Raw genomic sequence first — 23,917 nt, forward strand, 5'->3', positions numbered from 1 at the left:
ACACACCTAAGCTCAGTGACCTCCAAATAAGATAAACTCAGGGGATCCCTGGATGGTTCAGTGGTTTAGTGCCTGCCTTCAGCCCAGGGCGTGACCCTGGAGACCTGGAATCAAGTCCCACGTCGGGCTCCCTGCATGGAGCCTGCTTCTCCCTCTGCCTGTGTCTCTGCCTCTCTCTCTGTATCTCTCATGAATAAATAAATAAAATCTTAAAAAAAAATAAAAACAAAAAAACAAGATAAACTCAAAGTTCCACACTGATCCATAATTTAGTCAAACTGTTGAAACCCAAAAACAGAATTTTGAAAGCAGCAAAAGTGAAGTAATTTGCCATAACAGGGAATCCTCAATAAAATTAACAACTGATTTCCCAATATAGAAACCTTGGAGTCTAGAAGCAGGTAAGATGATTTATTTGGAATCCTGAAGGAGGGGAGGCTATCCACCAAGAATTCTATATCTGACAAAACTATCCTTCATGAATGAAGAGGAGATAAATACATTTCCAGACAAAAGTTGAGGAAGTTCATTTGCAGTAGACCTGTTCTACAAGAAATGCTAGAGACAGTCCTTCAAGATGAAATGAAAGGACATTAGAGAATAATCTGAAACTGTAAGAAGAAATAAAGAACACTGGCAAGGGTGACCACATAGGAAATATAAAAACAGTATTATTGTACTCTGGTTTGTATGTACACAATATATTAAAGATGCAGTCTGTGACAATAACAAAAGGGAAGAATTGGAGAGTACGGGAGTGTAGTATTTGTACAATAAGTTGGTATTATGCAAACTAGGTTGTTATAGTTGAAGATGTTAATTGTAACATCCAAGCCAAGGTGACTGCTATGTAACTAAAAAAATGTACAAAGGAAAGAAGAGGGAATCAAAATGGTACACTACAAAAAAATTAGCTGAGTGAAAAGCAATAATTAAGGAACAAAAAATATATAAAACATACCCAAAATAATAGCAAAATGGCAGAAGTAAATCCTTCTTTATCAGTAATCACCTTAAATATAAATAGATTAAATTCTTCTACTTAAAAGCAGAGATTGGCAGACTTGAATTTTAAAAACCCCACAGTGTCCATCTAGATGCTGTATAGAAGGGACTAATTTTAGGTATAAAGAAATAAAGATGTTGAAAATAAAAGGAGGGGAGTGATACTGCTTTGCATGATGAAGGAGTAACCAAAAGACCTAGATGGGTTTATTATGATCATACAAAGTAGACTTGAAATAAAAGATTACAAGAGATAAAGGACACTCACTGTACATTGATAAATATACAGGAAGATATACATTTATAAATTATAAACATATATACATTTAACCAGAGAACCCTAAAATATGTGAAGCACAAATTGACAGAACTGAAGGGAGAGTAAGAGAATTTTACAGTAATAGGGACTTTATTTTTTTAATTGGAGTTCAATAATGGGGACTTTAATACACATTTTCAATAATGAGTAGAACAGTGAGACAGATTAGTAAGGAATTAAAGGACCTGAACAGCACTATAATCCAGTCAGACCTATTAGATATATACAGAACACCTAATAGCAAAATACATGTTCTTAAATGCACAGAGAACATTTTGCAAAACAGGCCATATGTTAGGCCATAAAAGAAGTCTTAATAAACTTTTTTTTAAGGGGCTTACTCGGAAGTATAAAGTTAAATATTTTACTTGCCTTGTTTGGTCTGTGATCAGGGTTGAACAGGGTTAGATGCACTCTCCCCCTGGGCCCAATTATAGAAATAGCAGGAACATGTTTGTAAGAAGCAGTCTGTGTCCTTGGCAGAAAAGGAGAGAGCCATTTGGGTAGGAAAGTGAAGAGGACCCTTTGCCCTCTCCTAAGACTTCACTTCTATCCCTACTAAGAGTGTGGTGTAGGGGTGCCTGGCTGGCTCAATTGACTCTTGATCTCGGGGTTGTTAGTTTGAGCTCCATGTTGGGTGTAAGATTCCTTAAAATCTTAAAAAAAAAAATTGGTGTAGAGGGTTAGCCCAGGAGAATTTAGCCCATTCGGTAATGACTTGTTAAAAAAACAACCCCCCAAAAAAACTAGCCCATCAGGTCATTGAATTATGCAGGGCAGTAGATGAGAACAGTAGAACTCAACAATGATTAAAGAGTGGCTCACAAAAAAAAAAAAGTTGCCTTTAAACTGATGAAAATTGTGACTGAGTTTTCTATCACTCACTTAAAAATTTAAATGAAGCAATAGCTTCACTGTAAAGCATAAATTGAAGAACTCAGGGACTAGTTGTTCCTTGAGGTAGGTAATAGAGATAAATTGTTTTTGAGCTACGTTGCCTTCATGAGCCCTTCTTGAGGAAACTGCTAAAGGATGAACCTAAGCAAACAAAAGGTAAAAGTGAGGGTTGGAATGAAGGAGAAAGTCTGTATGCTGCTAACATCGGGAAAGGAAAAGAGAGAGAAAGTAGGATATAGAGTAGATTCCTCATGTGTGGTAAAGGATTAAAGGACGATGTTGTAAGCTGACAAATCAAGAAGCAGGAATGTAAGTGTATTTACAAAATGAAGGTATCTTTTCAAATTGTAAAATTGTAGCAGTGATCTTCAGTAAAGGACTGGTTCAGAAGATTATGGTTCATCCATATTATGGAATACTTGACAGCGTCGTGAAAGTATGAGGAAGGTCTCTAAGTACTGGTAGGGAAGGAGCTCCCAGATAAATTAAAAAGCAAGGTGCAGAACATATAATGGAGTATGCTGCCATTTATTTGAAAGAAGTAGAAAAATGGTGTATGGTGATTTCATTTATTTGACCAAAAACTCAGGAAAGATACACAGGAAACTTTAAGAAAAAGCTCATCATTTTAGGGGAGGGCTTGGGAAGTAGTTGGATGGATGACTGGCTAGGGGTTAGGTTTTTCACTGTATTCTTTTGTCCCCTTTGCCTTCTTTCCCTCCTTCCTCCTTGAATTCCTTCCCTGCTTCTCGTCCCATCTTGCTTCCTTTTCATTTGTGAGACGTGTGAACAATTGCATATTCAGTAACTAGTCTAATAGAAAAATCAAATGTTCTCTTCCTCCCTCTCCCACATTCTGGTCCTATATGAAGTCTTAAAGCTTTGGGGTAGTTTTAGCTACTATCTCTGCAGGGTCTTATGGAATTTCCAGGCTTTCCACAATGTCATATTCTTGAGTAATCTTCCCCAGGCCTTCTAGGTAGAGAAAGCACTTTTCTGTGGATGATTTGCTGCTTCATCTGGACAGGTTCTCTGTCCTTTCTTAAGTTGTCTGTGAAATAATGAGTACTTGTTAAGGCTGATTCTATCATTAAATGATGCTCTCTTTCTGATCCTCTGAGTAGCTTATTTATGGGGTTAGTCTTGCTGGATGGCACTGGGCCCCCATGAGTGAGCATTTCCCCTTGAGTCAGTATGTAATACTCATTCTCAGCTTCATATGATCAAACCAGAACTCTGGATAATGTGTACCAATTTCAGAACTCTGTGAAACAGGAAGACATGAATTATGTTTTTTGTTTTGTTTTAATTAAGAAAAATGAGACATCACGAGGTTGTGATTTGTCAGAAATTAGGAGTAAAGCAGGAGGATACAGCTGTGATCTTGTGAATAGGCCTCTGGCTCCCAGACTGCCAGATGTCTTAACCGTTGACAGTGTGAATCCTGCCATGTTGATAGGAGGACTTAGCATAGTGCATTGTGTTAGTGGGGTTTTCCCCTCAGATGAGGCTCATTTATTTTTTGGTCCTTCTGCAGCTATCCTCCCAAAGAGATTCTCACATTTATTTCCAGGTGCATGTATTTAGATATATAATTTGAAAGCAGTGATGCTACTATCATTAGTGTGTACATGCATGCACACACATGCATATAGTGGTGCAATGTAATTAATTGCCAGTGATAAAACTATGGCCTTGTGTGTGATTTAAGATAAATTGAAGGGAATGCTCATGAAGTCATGCTCATGACCTTGAACTCTTTTAGATTATTTTTCCATAATGAATAGAATATATGTATTCTGCAACATTTTCTAGAATTTTTAAAATGCTTTGGCTTTCACAGATTAATTGTATTTCATTTCTACTTTGGTGTCTAAGATTATATTTGTAAAATGGAGGTGATAATCTTGTCATCTTCATATCACTCTGATTACAGAATGGGATAGTTGACATGAATGCTCTTTCGTAAAACTGTAAGGTGCCTTATAAAAACAGAGATGGTGGTGCTAGTATTTAATTAGATCTCATCTGCTCCCTATGTATTTGTCCATTCAACTCTGTCCCTTCCAGATTCACTTGTTTCTAAGAAAGAATAGGACTAGAAGGATCATATTAGACATAAGTTCTTGTACATTAGCTTTTCCCCCGTTTCTTTTTCTGTATGCTTTCATCTATATAAAGACAATTTTGAATAATTTTATACACAAAACTTTTACAATTAATAAACAATACTGTAGAGATGGAATAAAACTTAGGAGTAATAGTGTGGACACAGGCTTTGTAAACAGTCCTATGTTTTAAAATCCCCTTGCATCCTATATTGGCTCTGTAACCATGGGCAAGTTCTTTAATCTCTTATAGATTCAGTATTTTCATATGTAAAGTGAAGGATAATATTTATCTTTTGAGATTCTTGGGGACTAAGTGAGGTACTTTTTGCAAAGCAGTTGGGAACATTGTTTTCACAGAATTTAATCTTCCCTCATTTCCTTAAACTTACTAATTCTAGTTCAATTATCACTTGATATTACTTACTATTTTGATTCCAATCCTTTTAATGTAAGTTAGAGATCAAAAATTTAAGTCCACAGTTGTTCTAGATACTTTCTATTTTATTTTTTAAAGGTTTTATTTATTTATTCATGAGAGACACAGAGAGAGAAGCAGAGACATAGGCAGAGGGAGAAGCAGGCTCCCTCTGGGGAGCCCAATGTGGGACTCAGTCCAGGACCCCGGAATCAGGACTTGAGCCAAAGGCAGATGCTTAACCACTGAGCGCCCCGATAAATTTTAGATTGACTAGAATGAAAAGAGAGTACATTATGGAAAATGTACATAACAGTGTCCCTTACTCATTTATTTCTGATTTATGTGAGTATATGGGAATCTGAAAACTCATCAGATATTTCAAAAGTAGGATACACTTATTCAGTATATTTTTCACATATCTACTGTTATTAGGCTTTGGAATAAAGAGGTGGGGAAAAAGGTAGCTCTTGGCTACATTGGATGTCATCATATATTGAAGGAGATAGGTAAATACATTATAATCGAGTATCAGAAGTAGTCTGATAGGGATCTGCACATGGGGCTTTGAGAACCCAGAGGAGGTACCTCCCATTTCTCCTACATGGGGAGGGTGTAGGCAGGTGTTCAGGTAGTGCCTCCCAGGGAAGGTGACACCTGAGTCAAACCTGGAGAGAGCTAGAACCTGGAACATGAAGCCTTTCCTTCCAGACTAAGGACATGGAGTTCATTTTGAGATGATGAGAAACCAGTGAATACTTTTATTTAAAGCAACACTAATATATTGGGAACTTAGGATAATTACCTAGAAGCAAACTTCCAAGCAGTGGCATCAACATCAGTTTTATCATCATCTACATTGCAACCATTTACTTAAAACCTGTTATGTATCCAACTCATGTATACATTATCTCATTTAATCCAGCACCCTTTGAATTAGATATTATTGCCATTATTTTATAGATCAGAAAACCAGAGTACTATAGGTGAATAGAGGAGTTAGTGATGGGATGCACAAGGGAGAATATATTTGATTAACTGCTATTCTACATGGTGATTTTAAGTTAATGGAAGTTAAGATGGGGTGATGAGTTATTGATCCTTAGTCTCCATTTTCATGTGCTTTATATTGTATTTCACTGAATTTAGTTTGATTTTAGAGTTTGAAGACAACATGTGTTCCCTGGGGGATGGCTTTTAACCCAGGTCTGATACTTCATCTGGTACTTAAGGAAACTTTGGTTTGTTCTAAAACTAGAGGGAAAAATGGACATGTTAGACTTGCTCCTTTCTAGAGCTTTTCATCTTATAGGATTTTGTCCCTACCCTTTAGAACTCTTATAGAATAGAAATTACTTAATTCTCTGGTCCATCTCTTTTTCCTCTAAGTAAAATTACCTAAATATTTGAAATAATACCTCATTAGGATTAAACTTGGGACCCAGCTCTTCACTAAGAAGGGTGGTTTGAAAATAGGTTGTCTTTCTGCTTCATAATGTGTATACAGATATTCAAGCAATAGAATGAGAGGTGATAATTCTTCAGAGTTTAAAAAAAAAAAAAAGATTAATCCAGCCATACTTCTCATTAGCTTTCTAAGTGCTGTCAAAATTTTTTTGTATATTTTTTATTGGAGTTCGATTTGCCAACATAAAGCATAACACCCAGTGCTCATTCCGTCAAGTGCCCCCCTCAGTGCTCATCACCAGGTCACCCCATCCCCCTGCCCACCTCCCCTTCCACCACCCCTTGTTCGTTTCCCAGAGTTAGGAGTTTCTCATGTTCTGTCTCCCTCTCTGATATTTCCCTCTCATTTTCTCCCCTTTCCCCTGTATTCCCTTTCACTATTTTTTATATTCCCTGAATAAATGAAACCATATAATGTTTGTCCTACTGTGATTGACTTACTTCACTCAGCATAATCCCCTCCAGTTCCATCCACATCAAAGCAAATGATGGGTATTTGTCGTTTCTAATGGCTGAGTGAAATATTCCATTTTATACATAGACCACATCTTCTTTATCCATTCATCTTTAGATGGACACCGAGGCTCCTTCCACAGTTTGGCTATTGCGAACATTGCTGCTATAAACATTGGGTGCAAGTATGTTGGTCTTCAACTGCATCTGTATCTTTGGGGGTAAATCCCCAGCAGTGCAATTGCTGGGTCGTAGGGTAGCTCTATTTTTAACTCTTTGAGGAACCTCCACACAGTTTTCCAGAGTGGCTGCACCAGTTCACATTCCCACCAACAGTAGTGCTGTCAAAATTGACCATTTATCCCTTCATTCCTAATTCTTTAATTGAAAATACAAATGAAGTATTTCTTATCTTCTAGAAATGTGGTATAATGATTTATTTTTACTTGTATATAACTAGAGAGAGGGGTATTACAATGAAAGTGTATGCACAATTTTGACTTGCTGAACTCACCTTTTACTTCTTTTATTTCAGCTCAATCTGAAATTGAAGTTTCTGTGTCTGCAAGGAATATCAGAAGGTTACTAAGTTTCCAGCGTTATCTTAGATCTTCACGCTTTTTTCGTGGTACTACAGTTTCAAATTCTCTAAACATTTTAGATGATGATTATAATGGACAAGCCAAGGTGTGTATTACTTTTTCAAGAAAATATTAGGTTTTGATATGTTTAATGAAGCCTTTTTCCCCCCACATAGTATTGATTTATTAGAACCTTTCTTTGTATGCAAAAATCAGTTAAGCCCATTTTTCAGCTTTTTCCTTTAGGTCATTTGTTCAATTTATAAGCAGGTATTACAGAGTAGGGAAGATTTCTGAAGTAACTAAAATGGTGAAAATGTTTTTATTTATTATAACATTAAGTAACAAGTGAATCAGTAGAACATTATAAGATCACACAGAACCTTAACCCTGGGAAGAATCTTAAGGCTCTTCTGGTCTAATTTCTTTATTCTATAGGTAAGGAATCTATGGCCTGAAGAGCATCAGAGACTTGTTTGAGCTCATCCACTGGTTAGAGGGTACAGCCAGCACAGGGTGTTAGGTCGCATGACTTTCATTCAAATGATTTTTCATAGTCCCTTGTATCACTGAGATGCTTTGATGATTTATTTGTATATTTTCTAATTAAACCCAGTGATTGTGAGCATTATTTTCTATTTATATAGTTTAAAAGAAATGTCTTAATGAAGATGGAGCTCAGATGAGCTTTTTTTTTTTTTTTTTGACCAAATGAAGGCTTTTAATAATCTTATGTTTCCAGTACTTTTGAAATTATTTTTTGAGTTAATATTTACAGGCCACATTTTGTTAAGTGTGTGTACATAGGGCTGAGGCCTTTCTTAAAATTACATTAAAGTGAAAAAAAAATTGCTTCCCTGTTTGATGAAAGAAATTAACAGAAGTGTTCATGCTTTCTTTAAATTTTAAAAAGTTTACATGTTCTGCCTTTTAAAACATTGACCTATATATGTTTGGTCGTTAACACTATCAAAAATAAACTCTACTAGTAATATATTAGTATTATTAGTATAATTAGTATTATTTATGTCAGTTTATTGATGAATGTGTACAACAGTGACCTTTCCACAGAAGTTTCAGGTTACAAATATATGGCTTAAAAATATAGTCAATTTTGTTTTGAGGTTGTTGTGGGATTTATTTGCTCAACCGAAATATACATTAACTTAAAAATAAGTGTAATAAGTGCTATTAATTATTGTATAAGCCTATTTAAAGAATATAAATAAGTGCCTGTAAGTTGGGAGTGTTTTTTTTAAGACCATGAATAACAAATAATTTAAGCGTAGTGTAGCATTGATATCAGGTGCCTGGGTTCTATAATCAAACCACCTGGTTGTAGATCCCAGCTCTATTATTTTCTAGCTGCTCTGGTTAGTCACTTTTAGCCTGTTTCCCCATCTGTAAATGAGGATTGAAAACAATGCCTACTTCACAGTGTTGTTATGAATAGTAAAAGTGAACAAGCATAGGAAGTACTCAGCTTTTATAACTTATTTTCACCAAATTTTTAAAATCTAGACTCTAGACCATGTCGGGTACAAACCACACTTCCGTGGTGTTAAATTATTATTAAAAATTCTTGAAAAGTTCATAGTAGCATAGTAATAAGTTGAAAGAAACATTAACCTTACCTGTATATTCATTAATTGGAAAAACAAATGTTATTTGATTTTCCAAATGGAAATTGCATTTTGGGCACTTTTTTGGAGCAAGTTGGAAAGGTCATGATTAAAAAGAGAATGATACTTAGCATTTCTTAAATCACTTTCCATTTTCACTAACTTCTCTATGGATTATCTACAAAAGACAGACTGTTACTGAAATTAAATTACAGTAGGAATGTTTGGTTTTCATTTCAGTGTATGCTGGAAAAAGTTGGAAATTGGAATTTTGATATCTTTCTATTTGATAGACTAACAAATGGTAAGTGAAGGATTTAACTTACTCAAATTACTGTGTAATTTAGATTGCTGCATTGATGGTACAGCCACTGGTAGGTTCTTACTTTTATTTCCTTGGGTTATGAGCCTTCTGCTGACAGCAGAACATCATTCTGTCCCTTTGTTAGTGACTGATCTATCAACCCAGAGAATCACTCTCATAATTTTATTTTTTCATAACTCTCAGCAGTAATCAAAAGTTACACTAGTCATTATCACTTGGCCACAAAGATGGCTCCTATTATGGATAACGTGAAGTGAAATTGTTACCTCATTGTGTTCTTTCTTTTTCTGTTTTGGTTTCTTTTGGATTGTGGCTTTTTACAGTGACATCTTCTGATACTATATTCCAGCTTTGACAGCCACAGATATGTGGTAGATTAATGACATTTTGAGAGCTATCCTTTCTTCTAACTTTGTGGTTCTCAGGCTTTTCTTTCTCTGAACACTTGAGAGAGAGGACATACTCTGACCAGCAACAATGGTTCCCCCTGACACTGTTTCTTCATGGTTGGATGGGGATGAGCCTGTAGCTTCTTTAAGAGTCTTATCAGAGGGATCCCTGGGTGGCGCAGTGGTTTAGCTCCTGCCTTTGGCCCAGGGCACGATCCTGGAGACCCGGGATCGAATCCCACGTCAGGCTCCCAGTGCATGGAGCCTGCTTCTCCCTCTGCCTGTGTCTCTGCCCCTCTCTCTCTCTCTGTGTGACTATCATAAATTAAAAAAATAAAATAAATAAATAAATAAATCTTTAAAAAAAAAAAAGAGTCTTATCAGAATCTACAGAATATGAGTGGTTTGAAAATACCAGGTGATTCTAATCTGTTTATCCTCTCCAGTGTTTTGTTTTGTTTCAGGGGTAGGGATCATGTTTCCTTATTCTCTTTGGGAACAGAAAAAAGATTCCCTTTGGGAATAATTTTTATTTAGGGTAAAAATTTTGGCATAAAATAAAAAATGGTACATGTAGTTCAAGTAGACTTTGTCCTTGTCTAAATTCTTTTTAATAAGTGAAGCAGGTTGGAAAGTACACTGAGAAGAAGTCACCTCAGAGTGTTTAGAATGGAGTAACTATGTAGTTCACTGCTATGTACATTGAAATCACTGGTGGTTTTTTTTTGTTTTTGTTTTTGTTTTCTTTCTTATTTTACTTTGGAATGAAGCTCATTTCATAAGGAAGCCAAATACAGAAAATGGACAAGCAGATACAACTTTATTCATCTTGAGAATCAATGTGGATCTAGCTCTTTAGTATCACTACATTGTTCCCTATAAGCCGTGTGGCCATGTAAGGTGAAAATAGCTTTGTAATCAACTTCTGTTTTTTTTTCAACTTCTATTTTTGTCTGTACACTGTTGACAGAAAATAAATTGACTGATTCTAGGCAAAATTTTAAAGACCATGAACTCCATCTTATCAGTTTACCTCTCTCCTACTTCCCTGCCTTTTTTTGTTGTTGTTGTTGTTTTCCTTTTCTATTTCTCTTCCACCTCTCCTTTGCTCTTTGGTGACTGTTCTTTTCCTCTCCCTGCCCCCACCTTAGCATGTCCACACAGAAAATTCTCTAGTATCATTTACACAGTTGTCCTTCCCTTCAGTCTTCCCTTTTTAAAAAAATTTGGATAATAACATATCAGGTGACTCTTCTTCTAGATCTGGGAAATTCCTTTTTTTCTAACTTAATATGAATATTACTTCACTTGTTATCTCCAGATAAATGTAAATAAAACAGTGCCACCCTTAGCAAGCTCAAAGTTTAGCCTTATATAAACTGTAATAGCTCATAGCCTATTATTAGTTTACTGGGACACTTGTCACTCATCAAAATAATTGGTTCTCTAAATTTTATTTTTAAAAAGTACATATCCTGCTAGTCAGGGGTCTTGGTGATGAAAGTGCAGTGAGATTGACAGTGTGTGGGATAGGCAAAATAGCCACTAGTTACAGTAGTTAATTTAGCACTTTGCTTTCACTTTAATCACCTCATTACTTTTTTGGAGTTGGCCAAATGGTTTCTTCTTAGGGTTGTTAGGAGTTAGCTACCCACCTGTGATTTTACGGATGGTGATACACATATCCAGTTAAATACAGCTACCCCAAATCACAAAAATTCTATCCATGAAGAGATAATATTGAGAAGCAAATGGACAGAATAAAAATTTTTTTAATTTTCATAATTTAATTAGAAGTACTTTCTTTTTAAAACTGCTTAGCCTGAAATGAATCTGGATGATATATGTATATGGTATCCAAGTATATAGGTTTCCTGTCTTGTTTATTGACCTGGTGCTTTCTGTATTTCTTACTCTGGGCAGTTGACCAGATGACATTGTGGGGAGGACAGGGTAAAGGCAAAACTCAGTGATTCCTCTTAAGACAAATGGTCCCCAGCTTGCCCACTACAAGAAAGAAATTACTTACCATCTGGTAGGGTATATTTGACATTCTTTTTATAGGAATGAGAGGTTATATGTGAAATAGCAAGATATGGTTTGTCACCCCTGAAATCTACCTGGCATGTGATGTGAGGGACCCTTCTTGCCAGACCTGTGTCATGGCCTTATTCTTTCACAGTCTAGGTGCCTTTATTTCTTTTTCTTGTCTTATTGCTATGGTATGTACTTTCAGTACAGTGTTGAATACAAGTGTCAAGAGTGGGCATCCTTTTTTTGTTCCTGATCTTAGAGGGAAAGCTTTCAGCTTTTCACCATTGAGTATGTTACTTGTGGGTTTGTTGTATTTGGCCCTTTTTTATATTGAGGTAATGTTCACTCTGTACCTGCTTTGTTGAGAGTTTTTATCATAAGTGGATATTAAATTTTGTCTAAAGGTTTCCCTGCATGTATTGAGATGATTATAGCACTTTTATCCTTTATTTTGTTAATGTGATGTATCATGTGATTCATTTGCAGATGTTGAACCATCCTTACATTATGGAATAAAACCCATTTGACTGTAGTGTATGAGCCTTTAAATGTTGTTGAATTTGGTTTGATAACATTTGGTTGAGTATTACTGCACCTTTGTTCATCAAGAATATTAGACTGTAGTTTTCTTTTTTTTGTACTGTCTGATTTTGGTGTCAGGGTGATGCTGGCCTCACATAGAATGAATATGGAAATATTCCTTCCTCTTTAATTTTTCGAAATAGTTTGAGAAGGATAGATATTCTTCTCTAAATGTTTGGTAGAATTCACCTGTGAAGCCTTCTGGTCCTGAACTTTTGTTAGTTGGAGGTTTTTTGATTACCAGTTGGTTTGGTTTCATTGCTAATAATTGGACTGTTCAGATTTCCAGTTTCTTTGTGATTCAGTCTTAGAGGATTATATGTGTCTAGGAATTTATCCATTTCTTCTAGGTTGTCCCAATTTGTTGGCAAATGCTTATTAGTCGTTAAAATCTATATTGCTGTGGTGTCTATGGTATCTTCTCCCCTTTCATTTCTGATAGTATTTACTTGAATCTTGTCTCTTCTTTTTCTTGATAAGCCTGACTAAAGGTTTATCAACTTTATCTTTTCAAAGAATCAGCTCTCAGTTTTATTGATCTTTTAAATTATTTTTTAAGTCCTGTTTCATTTATTTCCACTCTGATCTTTATTATTTCCTTCCTTCTCCTAGTTTTGGGCTTTGTTTTCATTTTCATTCCTTTAAGTGTAAGTTTAGATTATTTCTTTGATATTTTTCTTAGTGCTTTTGGGAGGCTTTATCATTATAAACTTCCTTTTTCAAAATGCTTTTGCTGTCTCTTATATTTTGAAACATATTTTTGTTTTCATTTGACTCAAGGTGTGTGAATTCCTCTTTAATTTTTTTCATTGACCCCTTGGCTGTTAATTAATGTTTATTTTTTTCCAGTTTTTTTTTCTTGTAATCTTCATACTGTTTTGATTTTAAAAAGATGCTTGTTGCTTTGTGTTCTTAAATTTATTGTTTTGTGGCCTAACATGTGATGGAGAATACAGTGTTCTGTATTCACTTCAAAAGAATGTGTATTCTGCTGTTTTTAGATGGAATGTAAGTCTGTCTGGTCTAATGTGTCATTTAAGACCACTATTTTCTTATTGATTTTCTGACTGGAGTGGGAGGTATTAAAGTCCCCTACTGGGATCCCTGGGTGGCGCAGCGGTTTGGCGCCTGCCTTTGGCCCAGGGCGCGATCCTGGAGACCCGGGATCGAATCCCACGTCGGGCTCCCGGTGCATGGAACCTGCTTCTCCCTCTGCCTGTGTCTCTGCCTCTCTCTCTCTCTCTCTCTCTCTGTGACTATCAAAAATAAATAAAAATTTAAAAAAATAAAAAATGAAAAATAAAGTCCCCTACTAATATTGTATTACTGTCAATTTCTACCTTTATGTCTGTTAATATTTCCTTTATATATTTAGGTGCTCCTATGTTGATTGCATAGATATTTACTATTTCTTTTTATCCTCCTGTTGGATCAGTCCCTTCATCATTATATAATTCCTTTCTTGTCACTTGTTAAAGGTTTTCTTTTAAAGTCTGTTGTGTCTGATATATGTATTGCTACCCACGCTTTCTTTTCATTTCTATTTTCAAGGAATGTTTTTTCCATCCCTTGACATTCAGTCTGTATATGTCATTAGGTCTGAAGTGAGCCTCTTGTAGGCTACATTTAGATGGGTCTTGATTTTTTATCCATTCAGTCACCCTTTGTTTTTTTGTTTTACCCTTTGTTATTTGATTGGAACATTTGGTCCATTTACATTTGAAGTAATTGTGGGGTTTTGTTTTGTTTTGTTTTTCATTTGAAGTAATTGTTAATGGGTGTGTATTTATTGCTATTTTGTTGTTTTCTGGTTGTTTCTTAGTTCTCAGTTTTCTTCTGTTGCTGTCTTCCCTTTGATTTGATTACTTTCTTTAGTGTTGTTTTTATTCCTTTCTCTTTATCTTCTGTGTATCTGTTAGAGGTTTTTGCTTCCTGATTACCATGAAATTCATATATAATACCGTTATGTATATAGCAGTCTATTTTAAAGCAACAGTCACATTCTAAACATTCTAACAGGAGTACCTTTCTGCAATATTTTATGTTTTCTATGTCATATTTTACAACTTTTTTTGGTATATATTTCCTAAGTAAATATTATAGAAATAATTGATTTTACTACTTTTTATTTTTAACTTTAATATAAGCTTTATAAGTGGCAGGTCCACTACCTTTATTATATGTTTGCTTTTACTAGTGAGACTTTTTCCTTCATCATTTTCTTCTATTTTTGACCTTTTCTTTTTGCTTAAATCCCTTTGATATTCTTTATAAGGCCTGTATAGTGGTAGTGAACTTCTTTTGCTTTTGTTTGGGAAGCTCTTTATCTCTCCTTCAATTCTGAATGATAACCTTGCTGGGTAGGGTATTCTTGGTTATAGGTTTTTTCCTTCGGTATCATGTCACTTTCTTTTGGCCTTCAAAATTCCTGCTGAAAAATCAGTTGATAGTCTTATGGGGTTTCCTTTGTTCCTAACTAGTTGCTATTTTCTTGCTGCTATTAAGATTTAATTTTTGACATTTTAGTTATTTGTCTTAGTGTTGACTTCCTTGTGTTCATCTTGTTTAGGACCCTCTGTGTTTCCTGGACCTAGATGTCTGGTTCCTTCCCCAAGTTAGGGAGTTTTCATCTATTATTTCTTCATAAAATTTTTCTCCCCCTTTCCTTTCTGTTTTCTCCTTCTGGGGCCCCTATAATATGAATGTTAATATGCTTGATGTTGTTCCAGAAGTTCAGGTGAAGACACTCAGGACAGTAGCCACTTTGGAGGGGACAGGCACCAGTCCCAGTTGAGCTGCCTGCCATGAGGATGGGAGCTACTTTGGAGGGGTATCTGCCAGGGTGGGTAGGTTGGGCTGGATAGGTCCACAGGGGGAACACTTGTTCAGGGTGACAGCACTAGCAAGGTAGATAGATTGTGTCAGAACCGGTGCTTGCCAGCATCAGATCAGCTGGGTAGGGGATGGCAAGAAAAATGGCATCTTTTAGTGCTTCCATTCCTGGATAAAGTTCTTACAGATCCCTGACCCTATTGCATAAGCCCTAAGATTAGTCAATGAATTTCCTCGCCTTATGTCCCAAACACTCTTTAAACTGTTGCCTCTGTGCAAGTGAGTTTGTGTATAGGCTCTTCCAGAGTGGAATCTTGGCTTCTCCTGGAGTTACTAAGCTTTGCTGATTTTCAAAGCTTCTGGATATAAGCCCAGCTGATTTTTCAAACCCTAGTGTTATGGAGGGTTGTCTTCCTGGTGCAGATCCTCAGGCTGGTGGGTGCCTGATGTGGGGCTTGAACCCTTCACTTCTCAGGGAGGATCTCTTTACTTTATGATAAACTTCCTGCTTATGGGTCACCAACATGAGGATGTGGATCCTGACCAAACCACATCTCTGCTCCTTCTCCCCTTCATGATGTGGCTTTTTCTTTGTATCTTTAGCTGTAGAAGAGCTATTCTGCTAGTTTTCAGATCATTCTCCGAGAGTTGCTCTATATGCACTTGCAGTTTTGGTGTGTCTGGATGAGCTTAGAGGTGAGCTTAGGATACTACCACTCTGCCATTTTCACCAATTCCTGCCCATTTTTTAAATTGAAGTGTAATTGACATATAACCTTATTTTAGCTTTAGGTATACAATGTAATGATTTAATATATGTATATATTTAAAACAATTACAAAAAAATCTAACATCCATCATGATACACAGTTACAGTTTTTTTCTTGTGATGAGAACTTTTAAGGTGTACTGTCTTAGTTTCAGATATGCAATATGATATTTTTATTTTATTGTTTTAAATAGGCTCCACACCCAGCATGGAGCCCATCTCAGAGCTTGAACTCAATAACCCTGAGATCAAGACCTGAGCTGAGATCAGGAATCAGACACTTAATCGACTAAGCCATGCAGGTGCCCCTGCAATACAGTATTATTAATTATAGACACCATGCTGTACATTACATCCCCCAGACTTCTGTATAACTGGAAATTTGTGCCTTTTGACCCCTTTCACTTATTTTGTCAGCATTACCACTCCTTATCTCTGACAACCACCAGTTCTCTGTATCTGTGAGCTTGGTTTTTTGTTTAAGATTCCACATACAGGGATCCCTGGGTGGTGCAGTGGTTTGGTGCCTGCCTCTGGCCCAGGGCACGATCCTGGAGACCCGGGATCGAATCCCACATTGGGCTCCCGGTGCGTGGAGCCTGCTTCTCCCTCTGCCTATGTCTCTGCCTCTCTTTCTCTCTCTGTGACTATCATAAATAAAAAAAAACTTAAAAAAAAAAAGATTCCACATACAAGTTAGATCATATGGTATTTGTCTTTCTCTGTCTGACATATTTCATTTAGCATAATTCCCTTTAAATTAATCCATGTTGTTGCAAATGGCAAGATTTCATTCATTTTTTATGGCTGAATAATATTCCTTGGGGTGTGTGTGTGTGTGTGTGTGTGTGTGTGTGTACACATCACATCTTCTTTATTCATTCATCTGTCTGTGGACACATACACATAGGTTGCTTCCATAACTTGGCTATTGTAAATAATGCTGCACTGAACATAGGGGTGCATGTGTCTTTTTGAATTTCTTTTTCTTTCAATAAATACCCAGAAGTGGATTACTAGATAATATGTTATTTCTTTTTTTTAATTTTTTGAGCATCCTCCTGCTGTTCTCCAGAGTGACTGCACCAATTTACATTCCCACCAACAGTGCACAAAGGTTCCCTTTTCTCCACATCCTCATCAACACTCGTTATTTGTTTTTTTGATAATAACTATTCCTGACAGGTGTAAGGGAATAACTCATGGTTTTGATTTGCATTCCCTGATGATTAGTGATATTGAGCATATTTCATCCAGCTCTTGGCCATCTGTAGGTCTTCTTTGGAAAAATGTCTTTTCGTATCCTCTCCCTATTTTTTTTTTAATTTGTATTTATTTATGATAGTCACAGAGAGAGAGAGAGAGAGAGAGAGAGAGGCAGAGACACAGGCAGAGGGAGAAGCAGGCTCCATGCACCGGGAGCCCGACGTGGGATTTGATCCCGGGTCTCCAGGATCGCGCCCTGGGCCAAAGGCAGGCGCTAAACCGCTGTGCCACCCAGGGATCCCCCTCTGCCTATTTTTTAACTGGATTGTTTTCTTGAACATATATTGTGAAATATCTACGTATATATCCAAGGCAAAGTTGGTAGTTACAGCAATAATAACAGAAATATAGCTCACTTCTTCACAAATGGTTCCAAACCTCATCAACTCCTGTTTCTACCAATAGTGTTATCAGGATTTAAATGCATTTTAACATTTAATATCTTAAAAATAAAAGATCTGAATAAAATTTTTTTCTTTTAAAAGTGTTATGTCAGGTTTTTTTTAAAAAAGAATCTCTTTGGGTCTGCTGCATCTTTTCCAGGGTTTCTCATTCAAATATTGTTAAATGAATTTATATTTTTCCTCAGTCATAGGCTTCTATTGATAGTTGTTTAGGCAGTTGTGGGAAATGAGGTTAGCTGAATAGTCCTTTTTAATTCTTCATAAATATTATTACTGTAAATATGCAATGTGGGAATAATTAAGTTTTTATAGATTTTTGTAAGATCATGAATTTCTTTAGAGACTACTCAAATCATGGTTATGTTACAGTTGTTATTGTCTAAATGCTGGCAATAAGTTATAAGCTCATAACTCTTTAAAACTTAGTTTTAAAAATTAAGACAATATATATGTCCTGTAGAGGAAATCTATGAAACTTTGAAAAATGTAATAGAAGGTATAGATATGGAGAGTTACATCTTAGAAGAGAAGCTAACCATTATAACAATGGTAGTTTTTCCAAATTTAATTTCTATACTAGTATTGACTCTGTGGTCAGTGAAAGTTGAGGATGAGATAGGCCACAGTGCATGTAGCAGCTCCTTTAGAAAACTTAGCTAACTGTGAAGGGGAGTAGAGAGGGTGACCTGGAGGGAGCCAAGAGAGTAAGGTATTCTTTGTTGTTTGAAAGAAAATCTAGAGCATGTTCCAAGTGCCAGTGCTTATTGGAACAATACAGAGAGGGACTGAGGACAAGTATTTTGATTCAATGGGATGGAAGTGGGATGTGTTGTTAGGTATATCCAAGCAGAGTTTCTGAGAAACTCTGGAAGTGTCGAGGGATTGGCTTTGGAAATAAAAGGAAACTCTAGGGATTGTATATTGTCAGTGAAGTATGAGGCTGTTGGGAATGAGAGGGTGAGTGAGTGGAAATATGTCGAAAGTTTGAGAAGGCTTGAAAAGCTTAAAAATAGTCATTTGAGGAGGTAAATTAACTAGAGAAACATAGAGAAACATTTCATTAGAGAAACATAGTAAGATTGCTATATAGTGTTGTTAACTTAGAGTGATGGGATAGAACTCTTAGTTTTGTGACCATTACCCACCCACCTTCCAGCTACTTAGATTTATTGCTTGCTACAAGTGTGGGGGGAGGCAAGTGGTCAAGTTCAAAGTTTTGGTTTTGAGGTCACTGATCCCTCCTCCTAGCTCTGTACCTTGAAGAATTAAATACAACCTCCAGCTAACAAGGTGTGGCTAAGGCAGTTGACTTTGGACATCGTCATTCAGTTATAGTGACCTGGTAGAGAGATCCAGCTGGAAGTTAGAGCAGCCATGTTCTGGGTGCTTTGGGAAGTTGTGTTAAACTTAGTGTGGGACAATTTTCAAAGTTCTCTATTGATTCTAATTATTTTGGTGTCTTTCAAAAAATTGATCTGTTTGAAAATGCTTATCTTACTTGGTTGTAGAAAAATGAAACAAACCTTTATCCCCCTTAAAATGGAAAAAAGAGATGTGAGATTTAAAGTTCATAGCTAGTAAAATAAAAGGATGTAAATTTTAGCCAAAATTTACTCTCCATGTTTTACATTCAAAACCCATATTGGAAGCACAGTTGGCAGTTATGCTAGCCTGTATTTCTTACTAATATTAATATCTCTTCTTCTTTCATTTTAGGAAATAGTCTAGTAAGTTTAACCTTTCATTTATTTAGTCTTCACGGATTAATTGAGTACTTCAATTTAGATATGATGAAACTTCGTAGATTTTTAGGTAAGTGAGTCTAATCCATTTACTAGTAATTAAGATTTAAGCCTGTTGAAATTTGTGTCAGTTATATCCATTAGCTATTGCTCTAAAACAAACTACTTCAAACTTAGTGCCTTGGAATGACCCACATTTATTTAGCTGTTCAGTGCTGCTTGTCTGGATGAGCTCCTTTATTTGCCTGCAGGTGACAACGGGTGAGCTACTCTGTGGGCCTTGCCTGGGACCTCAGCTGGGCTGCACGTGGCTCTCCATGGTCTCCCATTAAATTAAAAGGATATGGAGGAGTTGGCACCTTAATAAATTTGCTTTAAAAACAAAAAAAGAAGGGAATATTTATTTATTTTACAACAAGCTGAGCTTGTTCAAGGAGCGAGCTGGTCTACCCACAGCCCCAGACCCCGGTCTCAGCACTGGCGCGCTCTTACTTCCACAACATCCTGTTGGCCAAAGTGGATCAGATGCGGAGGAACAGCACCTCCCTGCCAGGAAGCTTTGTGGGTTCCCAACACAGGTGGAGGGCATGGTGAAGAAGTGGGACACTTTTGCAGTCATTCTCTGATGCTAATGACAGTTTTGTGACAAAGATGACACAATTTTTGTGCTTCTTAAAAAATTTGAAAGCTCAAACTTTAAAAAAATCAGGTACATTGTACCGAGGTATTCTCTTTTTCTGATCCCAGAAATCTCTTTACAATAGACTTTATTTATTTTTTATTTTTTTACAGTAGACTTTAAAGATGATTTGTAATCTGTTTAACCATGCAGGGTGATATTTGCTTAGGGATGCCCTGCTAAGAAAAAAGTTGAAGTTTTTTACCAAATAAAAATGTTAAAAAAATTAGCATGGGAATTATTTCTTACTTTTTTAAAGAAGAAGATAGTATTTTCTTTCCTCATAAATACCAGACTAAGATAAATTTATTACTTAGGCCCTTTAGAGACTTTTCATGTATTACTTATTTATACTTTGTATGCCTGTAGTCCTATACTAATACATTGTGTAAATTATAAAACACATACAAAAATAGATATTAACAAGAGTAATTAAAAGGCTGTTTGAAGGGATGGATTAAATTAAATATAGAATTCCAGTGCTCCTTCCTTTTCACCAATGAGTGATAGTTTACCACTGTGGAATTGGAATTGGCTCACTTTACTCAGTGACCAGAAGATGAGAGTGTTATGCTCTTGGGGCCATCCTGCAGGCTGGATGGCAGTGGGAATAGCTCTGCCCTAATCCTAGTCTACTTTTCATGAGAGCACAATACAAAGGAGAGAAGGTCCATCCCTGCTACTGAAAAACTAATTCCATCTGAAACTTCCCTCACTGATGATGCACCTGTAGGATCATGCTCATATACCCTAATAACTGTAATATTTTAGCCTCATATAGATTTTTGTTCACTGACAAATGTCTAGAATCTAAAACAGTACTTGGCACAATAAGTATTTGTTGAATGATTATAGTGTTAATTAAACTGAGAAACTTAAAATTATATTTAAGAGAGAGGAGTTTGGCACGATGATAGATTCACATTTTAAAAGAGAAAATATTTATTGTTTTGACATGAATACCTTCTGAAAATTTCAAACAAGTTAGCAGTCCAGTGGTATTGATTCTTTGGTATATGTGTGAGTTTTGAGGTGATTATCATCTCTCTGAATCTGTATAGTCAGCTGATAGCCACATAAAAGTTTTAAGTGGAAAACTCATAATTATCATAGTTTTTGTATTGGTATATGCTTCTCACCTACAATGAAATATGGTTTTTTTTTCTTTGATGCAGTTATGATTCAAGAAGATTACCACAGTCAGAACCCTTACCACAATGCAGTCCATGCTGCAGATGTTACTCAGGCCATGCACTGTTACTTAAAAGAACCTAAGGTAAGGTGCTGACATTTACAGTGGGTGAGAATTCTAAGAAAATTCTTTTGACTTACTATCAAATGCTTTTCCTTAAATTAGTGATTTGACTTAAAATTAGAGGGTTCCTTCACAAGAGTGAGTTCTGGCTGGATCAAGCTTCCCATCGTGGTTATCTGTGTAAGTGCAGCAGCTCGAGAACTGGGTGATTGTTGGGAGCAAGGCTGGAGAAGTCCAGGGAAGGTGCAGATCCTAGGAACCTCCTAGTGTTGTGTTAAGACACTGACATTTACACTAAGCTCCTGGTGAGCTCCCTGAGGGCTGGACAGCATTAGTCTGGTTTAGTGAATGAATGGGGAACTGCAGAAGGGAATCAGGAGACTTTAGAAAGCTGTCCTGGGTGTGGTATCAAGATGAATCTGGCAAGTCCAGGAAAAGGGACTCCCGTCAGGAGTTGTTTCATTTCGATGCACCATGGAAGAGCCTGGCGGCTCAAGCTAGGGCAGGTAGCCTTGGGGAAGGGGCTCAGAGTGGATGGTCTGTAAGATTTCTTCTGAGTTAGAGTATCTAGGTTATGGTGTCTGCATGCATTTGGGGGGATGAACTAGGGAGCAGAGTGGATGACGACTGTGGAGCAGCTGAGTAGAAGGTGGAATTCTGTGAAAGAAAGACGTAGAAAAGAGAGCAAGTTTTTGGGGGTAAGGCGGGTAGAGATGATGAGTTCCATTTTGGATACATGGAGTTAAACATATTTGTGCTATATCCAAATGGAGCAGTTGAATAGAGGGTTGGATCAAAGATCCTGGAGCACAGGAGAGAATCTGATGGAGATACAGATGCAGGAATCTTCTGTAGATGATAACAGAAAGCCACATTTGCCCATGGACGTTTTCTACCCCTGAGGGTTGTAAAAATACATCTGCTTACTCTTAGCCCTGCTTCTAAACTCTTCTCCCCTGAGATCTGACAGTTTGTGCTAGTTGATACCAACTGTGATATAGCCATGTGGTTGGCAGTGTTCTGATTTTTCAAGAGATTGTGGAATATATGAAAATAACCCAATTTTTAAAGTATATACATCATGACTTTTTTTTTAAGATTTATTTATTTTAGAGAGATTGAGGGTGCATGTGTGTGCATAATGGAGGAGCAGAGGGGAGGGGAGAGGGGAGAGAATCCTCAGTACACTTCCCACTAGGTGCAGAGCCTGCCTCAGGCCTCGATGCCCTGACTTTGAGGTTATGACCGGAGCTGAAATCAAGAGTTGGACGCTTGATTGTTGATCGCGCCCTGGGCCAAAGGCGCGATCCTGGAGACCCGGGATCGAATCCCACATCGGGCTCCCGGTGCATGGAGCCTGCTTCTCCCTCTGCCTGTGTCTCTGCCTCTCTCTCTCTCTCTCTCTCTCTGTGACTATCATAAATAAATAATAATAATAAATTTTAAAAAAAAGCATATTTATTGTGGTGTCACTTATATACCATAATAAAATGTATATACTCCCAAGCCCAATTTTTTTATTGAACTTTAGAAAAACTCTGGCTAAGTCTAAAGCCTCTGTTTGAGAGTTTTTTGGGAGAAGTTGATAAGTAATCACCATACAGCCAGGTAAATGAAATGATGTTCTATGAGACACTGTGAACACGTCTGCGAAGGCTTCTCCCCTCCCATCTTCCGCTGGCCACACCCAACCAGAAGCCAGGGCCTGGAAGTTAGGGTTGATATCAGGCAGTGGGAGTGGCGAGAGGGGCAGAGAACACACAGGATGGGGGAGTTGTGGATAAAAATGAATAAAAACAGACTTACCTGTGCAGCTCTGGCAATACTAATTTTTGAACCTTTTTTTTTTGCCTATGTAGCTCTGATAATTCTTATTTTAAATACTTTTAGCCCTATGCAGCTCTGAATAATACTTATTTGAAATACTTTTCATTGTTAACATACTCCACACTTAGATAGGCTTCAGTGAAGGAGATAGATAAAATCACTGAGCCCTAAAATGCAAAAATTCCCTTCTCCTTTATTGTCGTTTACATTTTAAAACAGATTCATTCAGGGGCACCTGAGTGGCTCAGTTGGTTGAGAGTCTGCCTCCTCCTAAGGTCATGATCACAGGGTTCTTGCATCAAGCTGCATCAGGCTCCTTGCTGGGTGGGGAGCCTGCTTCTCCCTCTCCCACTGCTCATGTTTTCTCTAGATCTCTCTCTCTCAAATAAGTAAATACAATCTTAAAAAAAAAAAAAAAAAAACCAGAAAAACCCAGAATCACTCAGTTTTAAAAGTACATTCTAAGAAAAGCCTTCTTTTTTATTTCCTCGGCTTTTATGTGGCCTCACACTTTCAAGTGCTGTCACTAGTTGAGTACATTTCTCTGGTGCTAGGAATCCACTGGAAAACAGGACAGGAAAGGTCCCAGTGGGGGGAAGCAGTTATTAAACAAATGAGTAGAATGTTGTTGTAATTACTCATGTGGAGAAACCAAAATAGAGGAACGTGCTGGAAGGTGACCAGTGTATGGCAAGCATTTACAGCTTTGGTTAGAGTGGTCAGAAAACACCGAAACCGGGCAGTCCGGGCGGCTCAGCGCCACCCTCAGCAGGGCGTGATCCTGGAGACCGGGGATCGAGTCCCACGTTGGGCTTCCTGCACGGAGCCTGCTTCTCCCTCTGCCTGTTTCTCTGCACCCCTCACCCCGTGCCGTGACTCTCATGAATAAATAAAATCTTAAAAAAAAAAAAAAGAAAAGAAAACCCTGAAATCAAAAGGGAAA

The 23,917-nt window shown here is 37.0% G+C and overlaps 1 protein-coding gene across 13 annotated transcripts in view; it reads left to right on the forward strand.

The window, feature by feature from the left end:
* The window catches only part of PDE7A (phosphodiesterase 7A), a 119,981-nt gene that overhangs the window by 81,502 nt on the left and 14,562 nt on the right, over positions 1-23,917 (forward strand). For all 13 annotated transcript variants that reach the window (XR_011996640.1, XR_011996639.1, XR_003236995.2 and 10 more), the window contains 4 exons: positions 7,203-7,354; positions 9,111-9,174; positions 19,188-19,283; positions 21,068-21,168. Coding sequence is in view for 8 of the 13 variants with exons in the window: in XM_072734644.1 (XP_072590745.1) it covers positions 7,203-7,354; positions 9,111-9,174; positions 19,188-19,283; positions 21,068-21,168 (413 nt within the window). In the remaining 5 variants the exon portion in view is untranslated. The remainder of the gene's footprint in view (positions 1-7,202; positions 7,355-9,110; positions 9,175-19,187; positions 19,284-21,067; positions 21,169-23,917) is intronic.

The sequence above is a fragment of the Vulpes vulpes genome, chromosome 13, assembly GCF_048418805.1.
Source record: "Vulpes vulpes isolate BD-2025 chromosome 13, VulVul3, whole genome shotgun sequence".
Taxonomy (NCBI): Eukaryota; Metazoa; Chordata; class Mammalia; order Carnivora; family Canidae; genus Vulpes; species Vulpes vulpes.